This window comes from Dasypus novemcinctus, chromosome 13, assembly GCF_030445035.2.
Source record: "Dasypus novemcinctus isolate mDasNov1 chromosome 13, mDasNov1.1.hap2, whole genome shotgun sequence".
NCBI lineage: Eukaryota > Metazoa > Chordata > Mammalia > Cingulata > Dasypodidae > Dasypus > Dasypus novemcinctus.
The window spans coordinates 61,793,450-61,812,076 of NC_080685.1; the positions used below are offsets into that span (position 1 = coordinate 61,793,450).

General features: G+C 47.0%; 1 protein-coding gene across 1 annotated transcript in view; it reads left to right on the forward strand.

The window, feature by feature from the left end:
• Window positions 1-11,565: 11,565 nt before the first annotated feature.
• CACNA1E (calcium voltage-gated channel subunit alpha1 E) overlaps window positions 11,566-18,627 on the forward strand; it is a 439,591-nt gene continuing 432,529 nt past the window's right edge. The window contains exon 1 of the mRNA XM_004461851.3: window positions 11,566-11,752. Within this exon, the coding sequence (XP_004461908.2) occupies window positions 11,649-11,752 (104 nt within the window). The 5' untranslated portion in view covers window positions 11,566-11,648. The remainder of the gene's footprint in view (window positions 11,753-18,627) is intronic.

Consider the following 18,627-nt stretch of genomic DNA (forward strand, 5'->3'; position numbering starts at 1 on the left):
CTCACAGCAACCCCTGGGAATTATCTATTCTTGGACAACTATCTTACAGGGAGGAAATGAAAGGTGCCTAAGTATTTTGTGCAGAGATTCCTAGGTGGTGAGAGTGGAGCTGGGATACAGCCCAGGCAGCCTGGCTCCTGCGTGCAGGCTCCTAACCCCTTCTCATTCTCTCCTATTTATGTAACGTACAATCCCCACGTTCCTTCCCAGATGCTGTCTTATTTGATTCTCACCACAGACTTCTGCAGGACAGGCTATACTATTATCCCCATTATTCAGGCGAGGAAACTGACCTGGAGAAAAAAGGTGAATTGCCCTAGATTACTTGACTAGCAAGTGGCCGAACTGTAACTTGAACTCAAAGCCCCCTGGACTCCTCCACGCTGACTTAGTGAACATTCCGCATTTGAAGCCGACTATTTTCCTTGGGTCTTGGTTTACATTCAAAATGCACCAGCCAGTAAAATCTTGTTGGACATTAGCCCATCCTTGAACAGTAACCATAACAACATAGACGTATGGAGAGGAATGTGGGATGGACAACGCTATGCCAGTCCTGGGGAGGAAAGAGCTCCGTAAGGAGTGAGGGTTGACCAGGGAACTCCCCTTGGGTGTGCTTTGTAAGTATATTTCATGATATGGGCTGAAAATGGCTGAGAGGGACACTGTCCTAGGGGTCTTTAACGTCCTAATTCATCAAGGACAACACCTCTTTCCATCTCATGACAAGCTTTTAGGACTATATGCTGCTTTTAGGACAGTTTCTCAAGGCAGGACCCTGGGAAGCCAGGGATGGGGGGGTTGGGCAGGCTGGGATGGTGGGACAGGAGTGGTGCTTATAAAAAATGGAGATTTCTAAGCCCACTCAAAATCTACTGAATGAGACTCTCTGGAGGAATGTCCCAGGAATCTGTAGTTTTGAATCAGCAGTGTATATGATTCTGGTGTATACTAAAGTTTGAAAAGCACAGCTTTAGGGAGTCATAGCAAATGAAAATGATGTCCTGCTTTTACTCCTTTCTTTGTGGTCAGATAGCAAGCTGGCTCATATAAGAAAATCCCATCGATGAATGTTTATTTCTTCACTAGGAGTATTTCCTTTCAGAGCAGGTAGGTGACAATGATGTAAGGGATCCTGCCCTGCCTTCCCTTTGGTTCGGCAGAAAACCCTTTATATTAGTTCTCTTCTCAAGACAGTCACTTTTAGAAAGGAACTCAGTATTTTTTTTTATTGTCTTTTTAAAAAAAGATACATAGATCACACAAAATGTTACATTAAAAAAATATAAGATCAGTATAGTATCTTAATTGCACAGTAGCATAACTTAAACATGGTTTCTTTCTTATGATTTTTAACTTCTAACAATTGGGAGTTGAGGCCCTTCTGCCCTCTTCTCGCCCAGGCAGATAAGGGAGAGTAGAGCTGGGATGGTCCAGGACCAGTGGGAGGATGCTGTGTACCCATCACTCACCTTTCATACCCATCAGTCCCATTTAAGTCCATTATCTCCTGGTCCATGGTGTTTGGTGCTGTATGCAATGGCGAACTCTTCCTCCTTGCCAGACTCAACACTTTCAAGGTGTGAAGACAGTAAATTCACAAGAGCATGAGCTTTGTAGACTCCTTGGTGTTTCTGTTCCTCATGGAGGCTGTACGTGTTCTGGAGCAATTTGAAAGTGAGGGGCGGAGGGCAGCAGTGGGATGGACATAGATCCAGTGAGAGGTGGATGGATATCTTCACCATGGTGGGCTCACCTTTTGGGTGATAGTTGTTATTTTGAAAGCTTTTGAAAATAGATGAGTAAAAATTAAAATTCTTGGTAGGATATAAAAGGTGACAAAGAGAAAGATGGTGCAAAGAACATAAGATGGTGGATGAAGATCTTGGCTTTGCCTTGGGAAGGGTGAGAAGGAAGAAGGTTTTGGAGGCAGGCAAGAGTATAATGGTTCAAGCACGTCTGGCAGTGCAGGGTGCTTGGAACAGGGGTGAAGGAGGAGGGATCTGATCCCCAGCCCCCTTATCCCCTGCCAAACAGTGGAGGAATTTTTCTGGTGTTTCTGGGTTGCGAATGTGTCACTAAGCCCTCTTCCTCCTTAGGACCCCATAATTTAAAATCACATGCCAGGCCCATTAGAAAAAAATAGCAATGAAGAAAAAAAGAGGGGTGGTGGTGGAAAGTAAGGATTAGAGGTGTGAGACGGGGCTGTTGGAACTTGCATTCCCTCCTTCTTAGGCCAGTATCTCAGAGCAGTAAGACTTGCTTCTCCCTCCATTAGGGGGTGGGGGTGGAGGGCACAGGACAGCAACTTCGCCTTCAGGAAGCTTCTTACTGGTGTGTCCACCCAATTCTCTTTCGTGGACTTCCATTTTCTCCTTTTGCCTGGTTCTTTGTAGAAGCTGCCCCCACAGGCATAAACTGAGTGACAATGATGGAGTCCAAGACATGCGGTTGAGAGGTCAGCTAGTCCAGCCACCTGTCTGTAGTGCTCAGACTCTTATTGAATGACGGTAATATCTGAGAGCTTGTTATATGCCAGGCTTTCTGTTAAATTTATCTCTAATCTTTTTAAAAAACCCAGATAAAAGTAGGTGCTATTTTAAACTGCACCTTACAGATGAGGAAAGTAAGGCAAGAGAGATTAACTTGCCCAAGGTCATACAGCTGGCTTGTAGGCAGACTGGAGAGGAGCTCTTGACATTTAGGCCTCCTTCCACGCTTGGTTAGGTTGTGCCTCTCAGGAATTTCTTTTTCCACCTGCCTTGCCTGGAGTGAGTGTATCTTCTCCTGTCCTTGAACAGAACTGGCTATCCTCCAGAGAAGGTGTTGGGCTGAAAGCAGGTCTCAATTTATTCACAAAATGCTCTTTAAGCACCATTATCAATCAGGATAGGCCAGGTTTTGCTTCCATAATAAACAACCTTAAAATTTCAGTGGCCTTTTTGGTTCATTTCTCACTCATGTTCTATGTCCTTAGAAGTTTATCAAGGGGATACCTTGGATCTTATCACTGTCCTCACTCTACTATCCAAGCTGATAGCAGAGCCACCATCTAGATCATTGCCAGTGACTATGGCAGAGAGAGAGAGTGCTCTAGAGCAGGAGTCAGCAAACAACAGTCCATGGGCCAAAACCAACCCCATTCCACTTTTTGTAAATAAAGTTGTTTTTTTAATTTTTAAAAATTAATTTATTGAAGTACAGCATTCATACATAAATATACATAAACAATAAGTGTATAATAATAGTTGTGAACTTACAAAACAAACATATATAACATATAACTCTCATAACTCACCCTACCACCAATTATTTGCATTGCTTTATATTTTTTAATTGTCTTTTTTAAAAAAAAGATACAGAGATCACAAAAATGTTATTGGACTTACCCCACTCAGCTAACATGGAGTTGAAGAATGTCAACCACCACACCATGGAGCCTAGAGTGCCTACAACTGAAAGCAGGAGGATTGCATCCAGTATCCATGTGGAATCTAAGCCTCCTCTTGACATAGATGTGCAATGGACACAACCAATCCAAGGTCCACAGAGAAAAAGTGGCATTGGTGTGGGAAAAGTGGCCATGGTGGCTGCTGGGTGCGGGGAATGGGAGGAAGAGATGAGATGTGGAGGTGTTTTCGGGACTTGGAGTTGTCCTGGGTGGTGCTTCAGGGACAATTACCGGACATTGTAGATCCTCCCAGGGCCCACTGGATGGAACGTGGGAGAGTATGGGCTATGATGTGGACCATTGACCATGAGGTGCAGCGATGCTCAGAGATGAACTTACCAGGTGCAATGGATGTGTCATGATGATGGGAGAGAGTGTTGCTGTGGGGGGAGTGGTGGGGTGGGGGCGGTGGGGTTGAATGGGACCTCATATTTTTTGAATGTAATATTTTTTAAAAAATGAATAAAAAAATTAAACAAAAAAACAAAAACAAAACAACAAAGCAAACATGCATAACATCATAGAGGGGTCCCACACATCAACCCTCCACCAACACCTTGTATTTTCATGGGACGTTTGTCACAAGTTATGAAAGAATATTGTCAAAATCTTACTACCAGTCATAGTCCCTATGTTACGGTTGGTGCGTTTCCCACTCCCAACCCAGCCTATTATTACTTTTAAAATATATTTTTTTATGACAGAAGTTGTAAACTTATAAAACAATCATGCACACCTGCAGAATTCCCAACCAACACCCTTCCACCAATACACCACACTGTGGTGGAACATTTCCTCCTGATAAGATAATATCACCTGATTGTTACCATGTCCATGGTGTACATTTGGCTCACGTTTTCCGTATTGCCTGACTATCAATACAGTGCATCTTTCGCATAGATGCAAGAATATTATGTTATTACTGCTAACCACAGTCCATAGGTCACTCCAGCTGTACTTTTCCCATGCTTCTCCACATTCCCAACACCCTGCAGTAGTGATATACATTTGCTTTAGCTCACAAAGGACACTCTTGTATCTGTACCATCAACCACAATTCTCATCCACCTCTTGGTTTACTGTGCTGTTTACTTCCTAGATTATTCTCTAGCATTCTGTTATCAGCATTTACATACCTAGACTGCCATTTTCAGCCACATACCCATTTATAAACTATCTGTTACTCACTGTGTGTTACCATCCACTCTATACACTCCCACACTTTTACAGTAAAGCTAATTAAAACTTCTACATACATTAAACCTCAGTAGTCCACTCATGCCTCCTCTTTTTTTTTTAAAAGATTTATTTATTTATTTCTCTCCCCTTCCCCCTGACCCTGCCCCAGTTGTCTGTTCTCTGTGTCTATTTGCTGCGCGTTCTTCTTTGTCCGCTTCTGCTGTTGTCAGTGGCATGGGAATCTGTGTTTCTTTTTGTTGTGTCATCTTGTTGTGTCAGCTCTCCATGTGTGCGGCACCATTCCTGGGCAGGCTGCACTTTCTTTTGCGCTGGGTGGCTCTCCTTACGGGGCACACTCCTTGCGCGTGGGGCTCCCCTACACAGGGGACACCCCTTCGTGGCACGGCACTCCTTGCGTGCATCAGCACTGTGCATGGGCCTGTTCCGCACGGGTCAAGGAGGCCTGGGGTTTGAACTGCGGACCTCCCATGTGGTAGATGGACGCCCTAACCACTGGGCCGAGTCTGCTCCCCCAGGCCTCCTCTTATCTACTTTAAGAATCCACCACCTTAAACCAGGTCTTGAAGATATTTTCCTATAATTTATTCTTGAAGTTTCATGGTTCTTGCTTTTATTTTTAGGTTTTTGATCCATTTTGAGTTAATTTTTGGATAAGGTGTGAGATAGGTGTCCTCTTTCCTTCTTTTGGCTGTGGATATCCAATTCTTTTGGCACATTTGTTGAATGGATTGTTCTGTTCGAGCTGTGTGAGTTTGACAGGCTAGTCAAAAAACACTTGACCATACCTGTGAGGGTCCATTTCTGAACCATAAATTTGGTTCCATTGGTCTATTGTGTCTTTCTTTATGCCAGTACCATGCTGTTTTTTATCACTATAGCTAGGTAATATGATTTAAAGTCAGAGATGAGGGTTCACTTTTCCTTTTTATGATGTTTCTGGCTATTCAGGACCTCTTAGCCTTCCAATTAAATTTGATGATCGTGTTTTCAATTTTTTCTTTAATGCTGGTGGAATTTTTATCAGGACTGCATTATATCTGTATATCAATTTGAGTGGATTTGACATGATATTTAGTCTCCCAATCCATGAGCATGGACTGTTCTTCCAGTTATTTAGGCCTTTTTTGATTTCTTTTAACTTGAATTGCAGTTTTCTGAATACAAGTTCTTTCCATCATTGCTTAAGTTTATTCCTATTTGAGTTTTATCTGTCATATTTTATTTTCACTACTCTTTTGACACTTTTAGCACTTTTAGTTACTTTTATTGATCTAATTTTCATTTCTAGAGTCTCTTCCAGGCCTCTCTCTCCTGTCTTTTCTTTTCAGGCTCTAGCATACCCTTTAGTACTTCCTGAAAATCTGGGCTCTTGCTTAGAAATTCCCTCAGTTACTGTTTATCTGTCAATATTCTAACCTTGCCCTCATAGATAGTCTTGCCGGATATAAGATCCTTGGCTGGAAGTTTTTCTCTTGTAGTATCTTAAATATATCAGACCATGGTTTTCTTGCCTCCATGGTTTCTGGTGAGAAATCAGCACTTAATTTTATTGGGTATCCCTTATATGTTATATTTTGCTTTTTTCTTGCTGCTCTCAGAATTCTCTTTGTGTTTGGCATTTGACATTTGACATTCTGATGAGTATGTGTCTTGGAGTTGGTCTATTCGGATTTTTTTGAATGGGAGTACGTTGTGCTCCTTGGACATGGATATCTATGTCTTTCAATAGGACTGGGAAATTTTCTACCATTATCTCTTCAAATATTCCTTCTGCCCCTTTTTGCTTCCCTTCTCCTTCTAGGACACCCATGACACATATGTTTGCACTGCTTTTACTGTCATTTATTTCCCTGAGACCTTGTTCAATCTTTTCAGTTCTTTTCTTCATCTGTTCTGTTGTATATTCACTTTCAGAGGCCATTTCTTCAAGCTCACCAATTTTTTCTTCTGCCTCCCCAAATATGCTATTATATGATTCCAATGTTTTTAAAATTTCATTTATTGTACCTTTCATTCCTATAAGATCTGCTATTTTTCTATGCATGCTTTCAAATTCTTCTTTGTGCTCATCCAGTGTCTTCTTAATATCCTTAATTTCTTTAGCCATGTCATTGAATTTATTAAGGAGATTTGTTTGAACATCTATGATTAGTTCTTTCAACTCCTTTATGTCACCTGGAGGCTTATCTTGTTCCTTTAACTGGGCCATAGTTTCCTGTTTCTTGGCATGGATTGTAGTTTTTGTTGGTGTCTTCAGATCTGGCTTACTAGAGTATTTATTCTGGCTGCAGTTTTTCTCCTTAGTTTAGGGCTTCCTGCCCTTTTCCCCTTGCTGGTTGTGCAGTAGGAGCCAAGGTTGTAATTGGTGCTATAAGCTGTGGAGGCTCAAGCTGCCTTCATTGCGCCAGGGACCAATGAAGCTTCTCCCAACTTTCTCCTTTGCCGGGGGTGGGGACAGAGTCACAGCTGTGTGGAATAATCCAAGTCCAGGTCTAGAATGTAGTTGCCCAGAGAGACTGATGAAGCTTCACGCCCCTTTCTCCCCTGCCTGCAGTGGGGGTGGAGCTGCAGGTGTGGGCAGCAATCTCTGCAGTGTGAGTCCAAGATGACTGCAGTTGCCCTGGTAGATTTATGACTTTCAGTCTTTGCCAATCAAAGTTACCTGGATGTGCTAGTGCAGGGCCCACAGCCTACTGCCTGCCAGAGGCAGGGCTGATGCCTGGGCTAGGGCTGCAGGCTGATCTGGGTGACAGAAACTGGTTCCTCCCATCACTGAGATTTCGGTCAGCCCGGCTTCCCCTAAGGCTGGGGGCGGAGTCAAAATGGCAGCCACCAGCCTCCTTCCAACTTGGGCTGGTTCACACCCCAGCCATTCCCAGGGTTATATCTTAGCCAGCTGAGTCTACCAATCAGCAGCTGAAATCGGCAGCTAACCATTTTCTCCTCCCCTGTTTTTGGGAAATGGAGCCTCCAACTCCAGCCAGAGAACAGTTCCTGGGGCAGCTCATGCTGCCAGGGTAGGATAATCACCAGTCTCCACGGCTTGGCCGATAATTTCCTGGAAAGGCTGGCACAGGTCCCAGCAGCTTCCTCCCTGCTGGAGGTGGCACTGGGGCCTAGGCTGGAGCTGCAATCTGATCTGGATGGAAAGAAGCTGGTCCCCACCTGCACTGGATTTTCAGTCTGCCCCGCTTCCCCTCGTGCCAGATGCGAGTTAAGATGGCAGCTCCTGGCCTCTTTCTGGCTTGGACAGGCTCAAATTTTAGCTTTTCTCAAAATTATACTTTAGGCTGCTGAATTTACTCATCAGTAGGTGAAATTGGTACCCGACCATCTCTTCCTCCCCATTTTTTGTGAAGTGGAGCTTTCACTTCCAGCCACAGAACAGCTCCAGAGGCAACTTGTGCCTCCAGTGGAGGATGGGCACCGGCCTCCGGGGCGTGGAGCGCTCTACTTAAGAGTCTTCTTGGCAGATGGGCAGCCTCCTCCTTCCGTTCCTTCAAGGATGTTGCAGGATGCCCTTCTGGCCTCCTGGAGCTCCCAAACAGGTGCTTCAGCTAGCTCCAGATAGCTCTGGGTGTTTACTAACTGCCCTGTATCAAGAGCTGACTCTAGGAGCTACCTACTCCACTGCCATCTTGCTGGTTCTCTCTTGTAAATACAGTTTTATTGGAACACAACGACATGCTTTCATTTACATATTGTCTGGCTGCTTTAATGCTCCAAAGGCAGAGTTTAAGAAGTAGTTGCAACAGAGATCATAAGGACTTCAAAGGCTTAAGTTTTTACTGTCTGTCCCTTTCAAAAGTTTGCCAGCCCTGCTCTAGAGGATCCTATACTGGCATGTCAATGCTTAGCCTTGGCGCACTGAATCACTTCCACTCACAACTTAGTAGTCAGAACATCCATGTGGTCCCACAGGGGGCCAGGAAGTGCATCCTACTATGTGCCCAGCAGCAAACAGCACTAATGACCACCTCAAGCGCTCGCAATGTTACCCTCTCTTTCCCAGCCCATAGCTTTGGCCTCTTGGGGAGTCCCTTACAATCAGTTGACTGAGGAAGAGAAAACTCGGGCCTGATTTACAGATGGTTCTGCACGATATGCAGGTACCACCCAAAAGTGGACAGATGCTGCATGCAGAAAGATAAACAAGACACAACTCCCAAGCCCAAGGAGCTCAAGGAATACCAAAATTTAGGGGCTGGGGTGAGAGTAGACTAAGTACAGAGTAGCTTTAAGGGCCCTTCCCTGAAAGAGGGAGACGCTGTCTCATCTGAATTGCCTGGGATAGAAGAATGTTCTCTTGGTGTGATGATAGCCAGACCAGGGCCTGACCGGCTTGGCAAGCAGTGGGGGTGACAGATTCCCCTGATGAACATTTATATCAATAATAGAAGGGTTGTTTAACAGGAATTCTTAAAGGGAAGATGAGATAATTTCATGTTTTGATATTTGTAAAATTGATTCCGTTGAAGCTGGAGCTCTGCAGTGCATATTATTTCTGCTATAATTTTGGCAAAGATGTGATTCAAACTGGCAAAGTGTCTGGAAGGGGAAATGCAATCGGGAGAGAGGGGGTGGGGCGGACCAGGACACAGGCGAGGGGCCCGGCCCAGGAGCCCCCCGTCACGGAGCAAGGGGCACGAGTGAGAGGGGGCTGGGCGGCAGAGCCTGAGCCTACCTCCAGATGCCGGAGGTGCTGAAGCCTGGGGAGGGAGTGGGAGCAGCCTGGGGAGGGGTGTGTGCAAGTGTGTGGTGAGGGAGAGACATTTAAACATCGTAGGAATGCAGGATAATTTTAAAATCCATCAAGTGAAGTTGAGACAGAATGACAACGTGAGGATCATGAATCACTCTTTTTCCGGACCGACCCAGCCATTTGCAAGATTCTGTCTATTTGCCTTCATTTCTCCTTGCAGCCAAGCTCCTCCGGACCCTTTTCCTCCCTCCCCCTGCTCCCTTAACCCAGCCTTGGGAGCTGGCAGGGCTGGGAAGACCAGTGCAGATATTAGGGAGGAAGGAGACAAATGAGGTGGTACCTTAGGGTCCACTCTGCGGGGAAGCCAGGGTGTACGTATCGTTCACAGCAGGCTTGACTACATGTGCACTGAAAGAGGCTTCTATGGGTTCCCTTTTATGTGGCAGAGACAGTGTGATGGATACAGTGGAAAAAGCTATGAGCTCTGTGACCCTGGATGAGTCTCTCCACCTCCCTGGACCTCACTTCCCTCATCTGTGATAGGGTTAGAACACGAAGGTCCTGCCGTTTTAATATCCTTTTATTTTATGGTTTGCAGTTTGACTTGCCATCTAGACCAGGGCAGGTGGGGGCGTGGGTGGTGGTGATTCTGGAGGGCAGCATTCTGGGGGGCCCGGGGGCCCAGTGCAGTCCCCACTGTGTGGTGGGGGTCACTGACCACTGATTGGGTGATCTGGATGCCAGGGCTCCTCGGAGCACAGAGAGCAAGTGGCACTGCGCAGTCAACAGAGCTTGTGTGTCCTTTTCCCTCCAGCTTGACTCTGGAGGCAGCTTCTTGTAGGAAGGGGCCTGTTGGGGGGGTGGATGTTGGGAATTCAGTTGTTGGGCTCCTGGCTGGGAGGGAGAGAGTAAACATACCTTAAAATGCAGTAAGTTCAGCAACTTTTGGGTTGGAATGGCTGTCCCTGGACCTCAGGCTTGCTCTGGGAACGCTTTCTGAATCCTCTGGGCTCCCTAAATCCTCCTTGTACCTGCATTTCCTTTGCCTCTAATTCACTCTGCTTCCTCACTGGGAAACTCTGTTTACACCTGGCTTGAGGGTCATTTCCTCCCCAAACCCTCCAGACCACACCCAGACTGACGGAGGTGCCCCCCCGCTAAGAGCTCCAGCAGCCCCTACCTCAGTCACAGCACATCATGCTGGCACAGGCCTGGCACGTGGCGGGCCCTCAGTAAATGTTTATTGAATGAATGCTTCTTTCAGAGGCAAATCTGGCCTCCTCCTCCTTGGCATCGAGAAGGAAAAGGAGCCTCAGGGGAGCCAGCAGGTGCACCCGATTCCACACATACTCCCTGATCGTGAGGTGGAAACCAGCCTTACTAGGGAAGAAGGAAGCACCCACATAGGGGACCCACTTCTCAAGAGCAGGCCAGCCTAGGGGCTGTTCCTGGGGGACAGGGCGTGGGTGTGGGAGCAGCAGGTGGTGAGTGGAACTTCCTGAGACGCGTGGGTCACTCGGAAGGGGGTTAGGGGCTCCGTCCACTAAAAACTGGGGAGAATGGCCAGACAGCTGCCTGAGGTGGACAACCTTTGAATTCTCCCCCCTTTCTAGTCGTGCCCTGCTGCGCTGGAGTTGTGTATAGTCAGTTCTCCAGGATGCCTTTACTTCTTGTCTTCCGCCCTGGTCGACTTGGCTTAATTCTGGACACGCAGCACATGGCACAAGGTCTGCTCCTCAGTGGGCGCTGCTGATTTCACCCCTCATCTTTTGAACTCCTGCTGTGTGCCAGGCCCGGGAGGGAGCACCGGGCAAGCCAGAAGCCTTGCCCTCCCCGATAACTGCATTAACCCCCGTCTCTTCTCTGTTTCCCTCCTGCCCATTCCCTCTCCGTCACACCTCCCTGCCTCCCCCTCCCTTCTCTCTCGCCCACCCCGCGCCCCTCGCAGAGCAATGTTCTGGGATGGTGCCCGAGATGCGAGGACCGAGCCCAGGCCGCAGGCTGCCCGAGCCCCCCTGCGCCGCGGCGGGCGGGAGCCCTGAGCGCGGGCCCGCGGGCCGCCGCCGCCGCCACGTGCTGGCGCTGCCCGGGGAGGAGGCATGGCGGCCGCAGCAGTGCGCGCTGCTCGAGGCCGACGCCCTGGACGAGGCGAGCTCGCCGGCCGGCTCCCCGCGCGCCGCCGCCGCGGGCTTCGACAACTTCTTCCCGGTGCAGGAGGGCGAGGGCCCCGGCTGGGAGGGCGGCGCCACCCTGGAGGCCGGCTCGAGCCCCTTCCTCCCGGTGAGCCCGGAGGTCATGAAGCGGCGGCGCGGGGGCCTCATCGAGCAGCGCGACATCATCAAGGCCCACGAGGCGCACAAGATGCAGAGCACCCCGCAGGCTCGGCGCAAGGAGTGGGAGTGAGTAGGGGCCCGGGGGGCCGGGGGGGCCCCGCGAGGGGGGGAGGGCTCCGGAGGGGGCTGACGGGCTCCCAGAGGCTGCCGGGGAGGAGGGGGCGATGCATCGTGCCTCGGCGCAGCTAAGGAGGGCTGCGTCAGCTCCTGCTCTAACTGGCCAGCGCCAGCCCTCGGCGGACCTCCCTGGGCCCTCCCGCTGTCCAGCGGGGGTGAATCACTTGGCCCCGCTCCCAACCCCTCCCCCGCTCCTATTTTCCAAGGTCCTGTGGAGGAGGAACTGGGGTCTGTGCCACACTTACTTGGCCTGAAAAGAGGAACCCTAAAATCATGAAAAGTCCATCCAAACGGGAATCCTCTATCTCGTTTTTCCTTCAGGAACTGCTGCTACGCCTGCTCTTTCTAATGTCATCCTGGGATGGATGATTCCGTTTTGGGGCAGGCCCCCTTACGCAGATGGAGGACACTGAGCAAGATCTGTGGCCACCCAAGACCTTGTCTCTGTTCTTGTCGTGTAAAGCAAAAGGATTTACGTTCTGTCTTAGGCCGACTGTAACCTAATTAATGTCTGTTTAGGACTTGGGCTTGTGTTCCTAGGAGTCGTGAATTAAAGGAAGATGGTGTTTCTCAGTCGCCCCAGGTTGGTATCCTACAGAAGGACCTGATTTGTCTTTGGAAGCCAGTGTTTATTCTGCACATTTGCATGTTCTGTGGTCTGATTTATCTCCTCTTGCCTCAGATAGCTGAGTTGTTAGATGCTATCAAGTGCAGAAAGACTAGTAACAGATATTTTTTGGTGCTGGTTATGGCAGAATTTACCTCCCTGGTTTTAGTGGACATTCTGGTTAGTGGAAGTTTAGGTAGATGAGCTGGTCTCTTGGGCTTCACCCCTGGATGTCTGGCATGAGAACCCATGCTTTTGACCCCTTTTGGTGCAGTACCTTTTGCTCCAATTCCCACTGTCCCTCTTATCTCAGCCACCCTTGAGCTGGCCACTACGGGAAGAGCCCTGGCTTGGGGGTTGAGAAATGTGGGTCTACATCCCAGGGTGGCAGAATTAGTGCTGAGCTTGAGGGAACCACCTCATCATGGCTTTGAACCATGGCAGGGGGAGCCAGATGACCATTCGAGCTCCTTCCATATTCAGAGTGACTGTATTTTTCTGTACCTCTGTCTTGTCTTCCCAGAGGACACTGAACAACTTGAGAGCAGAGACCGTCTTACGCATTGCTCGTGCCCCTCAGTACCTGCCATGTGGCCTAGCCTGGCTCCCTGGTTCATGCCACCTTTCATTTTTACTCCAGAAACACTTATGTGGCATTACCAGGTGCCAGGTGCCTAAGTACTTTACAAATATAAATTCATTTAATGCTTAGAACAATCAAATGAAGCTGCTACCATTATTACCCCCATTTTTCGTAACTGAGGCATGGAGACTAAGTGATTTGCCCAAGAGGATTATGGCAACCTCTTAACCCCACCCCACCCTGCTCCCTCCTCTTCCCCTCCAGCCTATTTCCCTCCCTACTGCCAAGATTCCTTTTTTTTTTTTTCCAATTTATAGAGGAGTTGGAAATAATAGTACAGTTTCCATCAAAAATCTTTCTGAAATCTATCACGCAAGCCTCTGCTCAGAATCTTTAGTGTTTGCCTGTCACACACAGAACAAAACTCAAAGTCCTTAGCAGAGCCCACAAGGCCCTACAAGAGCTCCTCTCTCTGCGCCTTTGACTTCATATCTTAATCTCTCCTCCACTCACTCAATCCAGTTACATGGCCGCCTTGCCAGTCCACTCCAACCTCAGAGCCTTTGCCTGTGCTTTTCCCTCTGGAATGCTTTTCCCTGTACACCTGCCTGGCTCCTCCTTCACTTCGTCTAGGTCTCTGCTCAGAGACTCCTTCCAGCTCACCCTATGGAAATAGCATTTCTCCATTGACATTCTCTTTCCCTCTTGATTTTGGTTTATTTTTGTCATAGCACTTACTAAAGTTCCCCAATATGGGTACACACACACACAGACCACCTACGTTTGTGAGTGTGTGTCTGTCCCACACTGGAGTGTAAACTTCTTGAAAGCAGGGATTTTGTTTTATCTCTAGCATTCAGGGCCTATAACAGTGTCTAGTATATAGTTGGCTCACAAAAAGTATTTGTTGAATGAATAAAATACATGTAATAAGGGGAATTGATATCTACTGTAATCAGTTATCTTCCTGGAGGGAGGAAGCCGAGTTCTCTGGGTCAACTGTGTGGTTGTGCAAGTTGCTGACTGTCCAAGGTCCTCACAGTCGAACAACCAGCCAAGGCAGTGAGGAATCTGTTCTCTGCCCTTCTTCAGCAATCTGTGTCTACTCTGTACTTTGGAGAGATGGAGCCTCCCCTTTCCTTCTGTCTCCTGCCCTTTGGCTTTTCCTGACTCATATTCTGTATACAGGATTCTCCTTGGCACTAGCATAGGGGCCTCCTGGTCTTTTGCTACAGTAGTAGATCAGGAAGGATGTCTGTGGGTCAGCCCTGACAGCTTCCAGCCCCTCCCTCAGCTCCAGCCCCTGTGCACCACCCACACAGTTGACCGCCCACAGCACTTTCTTCTTCCCCAACCACACACACACACATGCACACGCACATGCACACACACACACACTGCCAGCTTTACAAACCCTGCATCCTTGGAGCCGAGTCAGGATTCTGGTGGAGCACGAAGCAGACTAGAAACCAACTGGGGAAGCTTCCAGCATTTTAGTCTTTGGCTGGGTGAGTGGGTATATCTTAGGGGCTGGGTGTAGAGGAAGTTGAGAGTGTAGGAGGAGACCTGCAGTGAAGGGTCCCCATTTTCTTATGAAAAGTACTTTAGGAGATTTGGATGAAGCACATTTTCTTCTGCAGAATTTTATTTCCCAAAGAACCTTTTAGAAGGTTTCCTCAGGGCCAGTGTATAGATTATGAGAACCTCTTGGTTAACACTTTCTTGTGTATTAAGGATTGCAGCTTTGGTGAAAGGGATGAAACTTTTTTTTTTTTTAAAGATTTATTTTATTTATTTCTTTTCCCTTCCCCCCGTTGTCTGCTCTCTGTGTCTATTTGCTGTGTGTTCTTCTGTATCTGCTTGTATTATCAGGGTGGCACTGGGAAACTGCATCTCTTTTTTGTCATGTCCTCTTGCTGTGTCAGCTCTCCTTGTGCGGCACCACTCCTGGGTGGGCTGTGCTTTTTTCACGCTGGGCAGCTCTCCTTGCAGGGTGCACTCCTTGCACATGGGGCTCCCCTACGTGGGGGTGCCCCTGCATGGCATGGCAACTTCTTGAGTGCGGCAGCACTGCGCGTGGGCCAGCTCACCACACAGGTCAGGAGACCCTGGGTATAGAACCCTGGACCCTCCATATGGCAGACAGACACACTATCAGTTGATCCTTGTCTGCTTCCCTGAAACAGTTTTTTATTAATACTTTAGTGTAATTCCCTCCAGCATACAAAATGCTTTAATATATACTACCTCATCTGAGCCTCACAATAATCCTGTGAGCTAGCTATTATTATTCCTAATTTACAGAAGAGAAAAACTGAGCCCCATAGCTAGAGGAGGTGCAAGGTCAAAACATACGTCTTTATAATGACACCATTAGTTATGGAGATCTGGCTCTGTACTAGGTGCATTGCATGTATTATTTGCTCTAATGAAAACAATAGGTACTATTATAGGGACTAGAAACATTCCATATGTGAGAGCCAAACTTTTGCATGCTTGCCCTCATGCAAAAGTTTGGCTCTCACATATGGGACTATTATCACACATAGATAAGGAAGAACTTTAAAGTCTGCATGGTACTTAAGTAAGTTCAACTTACTCCCCATAAAGATGGCAGTGGTATTTCCATAATCATAGCACTTATCACACTCCATTGTAATTGCCTATTTACAAGTCTGTGCCCCACACTAGACTATAAGCAGAGAGGTCTGTCTACTCCTTGTTGTGTCTCTGTCACTTAACACATTTCCTGGCACATAATAAACTCGTAATACCTATTAGCAGAATGAAAAAACACACAAACCCTGATAATTTTATTTTGCCCACTGGGAAACTAGAGCTTGAAGACATTGAGTTACTTGCCCAATACCACATAGCTGGGGAGGGGCTGAAGCAGGATTCACCCCAGGTCCTCTGACTCCAGCGCCTTCGCTTGTTCCTCTCAGGTGTTCTGCCCACTTTAGCAGCCCCTGCTGGATTTAGCGCAGCCTGGGGCAAATGACAGGAATCCAATAATACACATTTTGGGGGTTGAATTCTTAAGACACTGCTCGTAAACTGAGGCCTTGGATAGGTTGTAACCTCTCTGAATTTTTAAAGTGGAGGTGGGCAGGGATACCTACGTTGTAACTCTGTTGTAAATTTTGACCGTATTTATTAGACACAGTTGCTGGTGGGCAGATCCTCAAACTGTTGGTGAGCCCCAGAATTATTCTGGGCCTCCGCTCTTCTCTGTGTACACATTCTCCCTGGATGACCTGAACCAGGCCCACTTACCTGCAGTTGACTCCCAAGTGTCAATTTTCTTCGTGTCCTTGGTTCTCAGAGACAAATGCTTGGCTGGCATCTCTGCACTGTGGTTTAAACGAGCATCTAAAACTTCATGTGGCTAAATCAAAACTCTTGATCCTCGCCTGACCCAACCTTGGCTCCTCAGTCCTTCCTACCTTGTAAATGGCACCAGCATCAACCGAATGGCTCAAGCCCAAAGTTCTAAGTATCTTTATTTCTCTCTTTCCCTTTTCCCTCACTTCTGGTAAATTGGCAAACCCCACCAACACCATCTCCCCGGCATATTCCTAGACTAAACACCTCTCCATTCCCCACCACCATCCATCTCTTCCAACCCCCGTGCCTTCTTAGACCACTGCAATGGCCTCCCAACCAGGCTCTCTCCTGACCCCCTCCCTCGCCCGCTGGCCCTGTCTGCCCCCCGCCTGCCCCCTGGCCTTCTCTCAGGACAGGCCTGTTCCTGCTTAGGGCCTCCGCCCTGGCTCTTCCATCGGCCTGGGATGTTTCCTCCAGAGCTTCATGCTGTTGGCTCATTCAAATTTGTTTTTTTTCCCCATGAGGAACCTTCATTTCTTTTATTGAAATATAGCTTTTAAAATTTGTATCTGGATGCTAAGTGTGCTCATTGCCACTTGCATGTCCTTGCCCAGCCCTCTCAGCTGACAGTGCCAGAAAATTATGTGGGTATACTAATCTGTGTATATATACTTAAAAATATTTCCACGTGGAACAATCTATATTTACAGTAACTGAGTCACGCATTCGTACCGACGTCTCTACCTCCAGCCTGTCAGCACACGGGTCGCTCTGGCCTTCTGACTTATTTGTAACCCACTCCGACAGTGAGAAATCCGTCTCCCACCCTCTGCCGTCTATTTAATTGATGGTTCCTTTCCAGTATGCTTGTAGAATGGCTTCACGATTGCTAAATCCCAGGGCAGTGACTTTACTGAGTCTGCTACTTATTCACAGTTCCCTTTGTCTCCCCTACCTTTCAGTCTCAAATTGTGACAGTTTGGATGAGAAATTATATATGGTTGCTCTATAGAAAGCATAGTCTCTGAACTGGAGTGCTCATATTCAAATCTATGTGTCTTTCTCATCTAGCTGTGTGAGTTAGTAATTTAACTTTGTTTTTCCCCTCAAGAGCTAAACTTCAATATCCAAGATAATAGGAAAAATTACAGATATTAGTATATTCTGAGAGCAACCTTTCTTTGACTCTTTTAAAAAACAATTTAATAAACTTAATAAAGTTTACACTTGTTCCCCTATCTTCCTCCACCTGACCTAATCTACTTTCTATCTCCGTGAATTTCTATTCATCTCTTATGAGTGATATTATACAATCTTCTCCTTATGTGTCTTGCTTATTTCACTGAGCATAGTGTTTTCCAGGTTCTTCCATGTTGCAGCATGTCTCATAACGTCATTCTTTCTTATGGCCAAATAATATTCCTTTGTGTATATGGACAACATTTTGTTTATCCATTCATTTGTTGATGGACACTAGTTTTCTTTCCAGCTTTTGGCCATTGTGAATAATACTGCTATAAACATTGGTGCATAAGTACCCTTTGTGACCCTGTTTTCACTCTCATTGGGTATATTCCCAGAAGTGGGATTGCCAGGTCATATGGTAATGCTCTATTTAACTTTTTGAGGAACTGCCATATTGCTTCCCACATTGGCTACACTGCTTTGCAATCCCCTGTTGGTTCATTCCTGTCATTGTTTTGCTAGTTGTCCAGGCTAGGCCTGAAAAACAGAGTTGACTGCAACTCTGCTGGGTTTCAAGGCTCAGCTGGCTTATGAACAATCCAAAGATTTAAGTCTCTGAGAAATATACTTAACAGGTACATTGAAAATTATAGGTTTAAAAAAAGGAGTAGAAGAATCATGATTTGGGGAATTATAGTATAACTATGTTATATTGGGGAAATAGATTTTCATCTATTCCCGGTTGGGCCCACCAAGAGGGTGTTAGTTTCATGAGGCTTTGTGGCTTGTCTACGGTGTCTAGATGTCTCCAGAGCCCTCGGGAGCACTTTTATTTGAGGCTTCGTTTACTGTGACAGTTTGTGAAAACTGCCTGAGACCTGCATACATGAAACCTCTGGAATGACCACCTGACTCACTTTAAAATCTCTTAGCTATAAAAACTCTATGTTATTTGAGTTTTGGTCAATGTCTTTTTCCAAATACTGTGCTGATTAACCCTTGAGAATAATCACTCTGCCAGGGAAGCTCATCCCTGAGAGTCCTGTCCCATGTGTGTGTGAGGGGGGAAGGTAGTTTATTTGCAGAGCTTGGCTTAGAGAGAGGCCACATTTGAGAAACAAG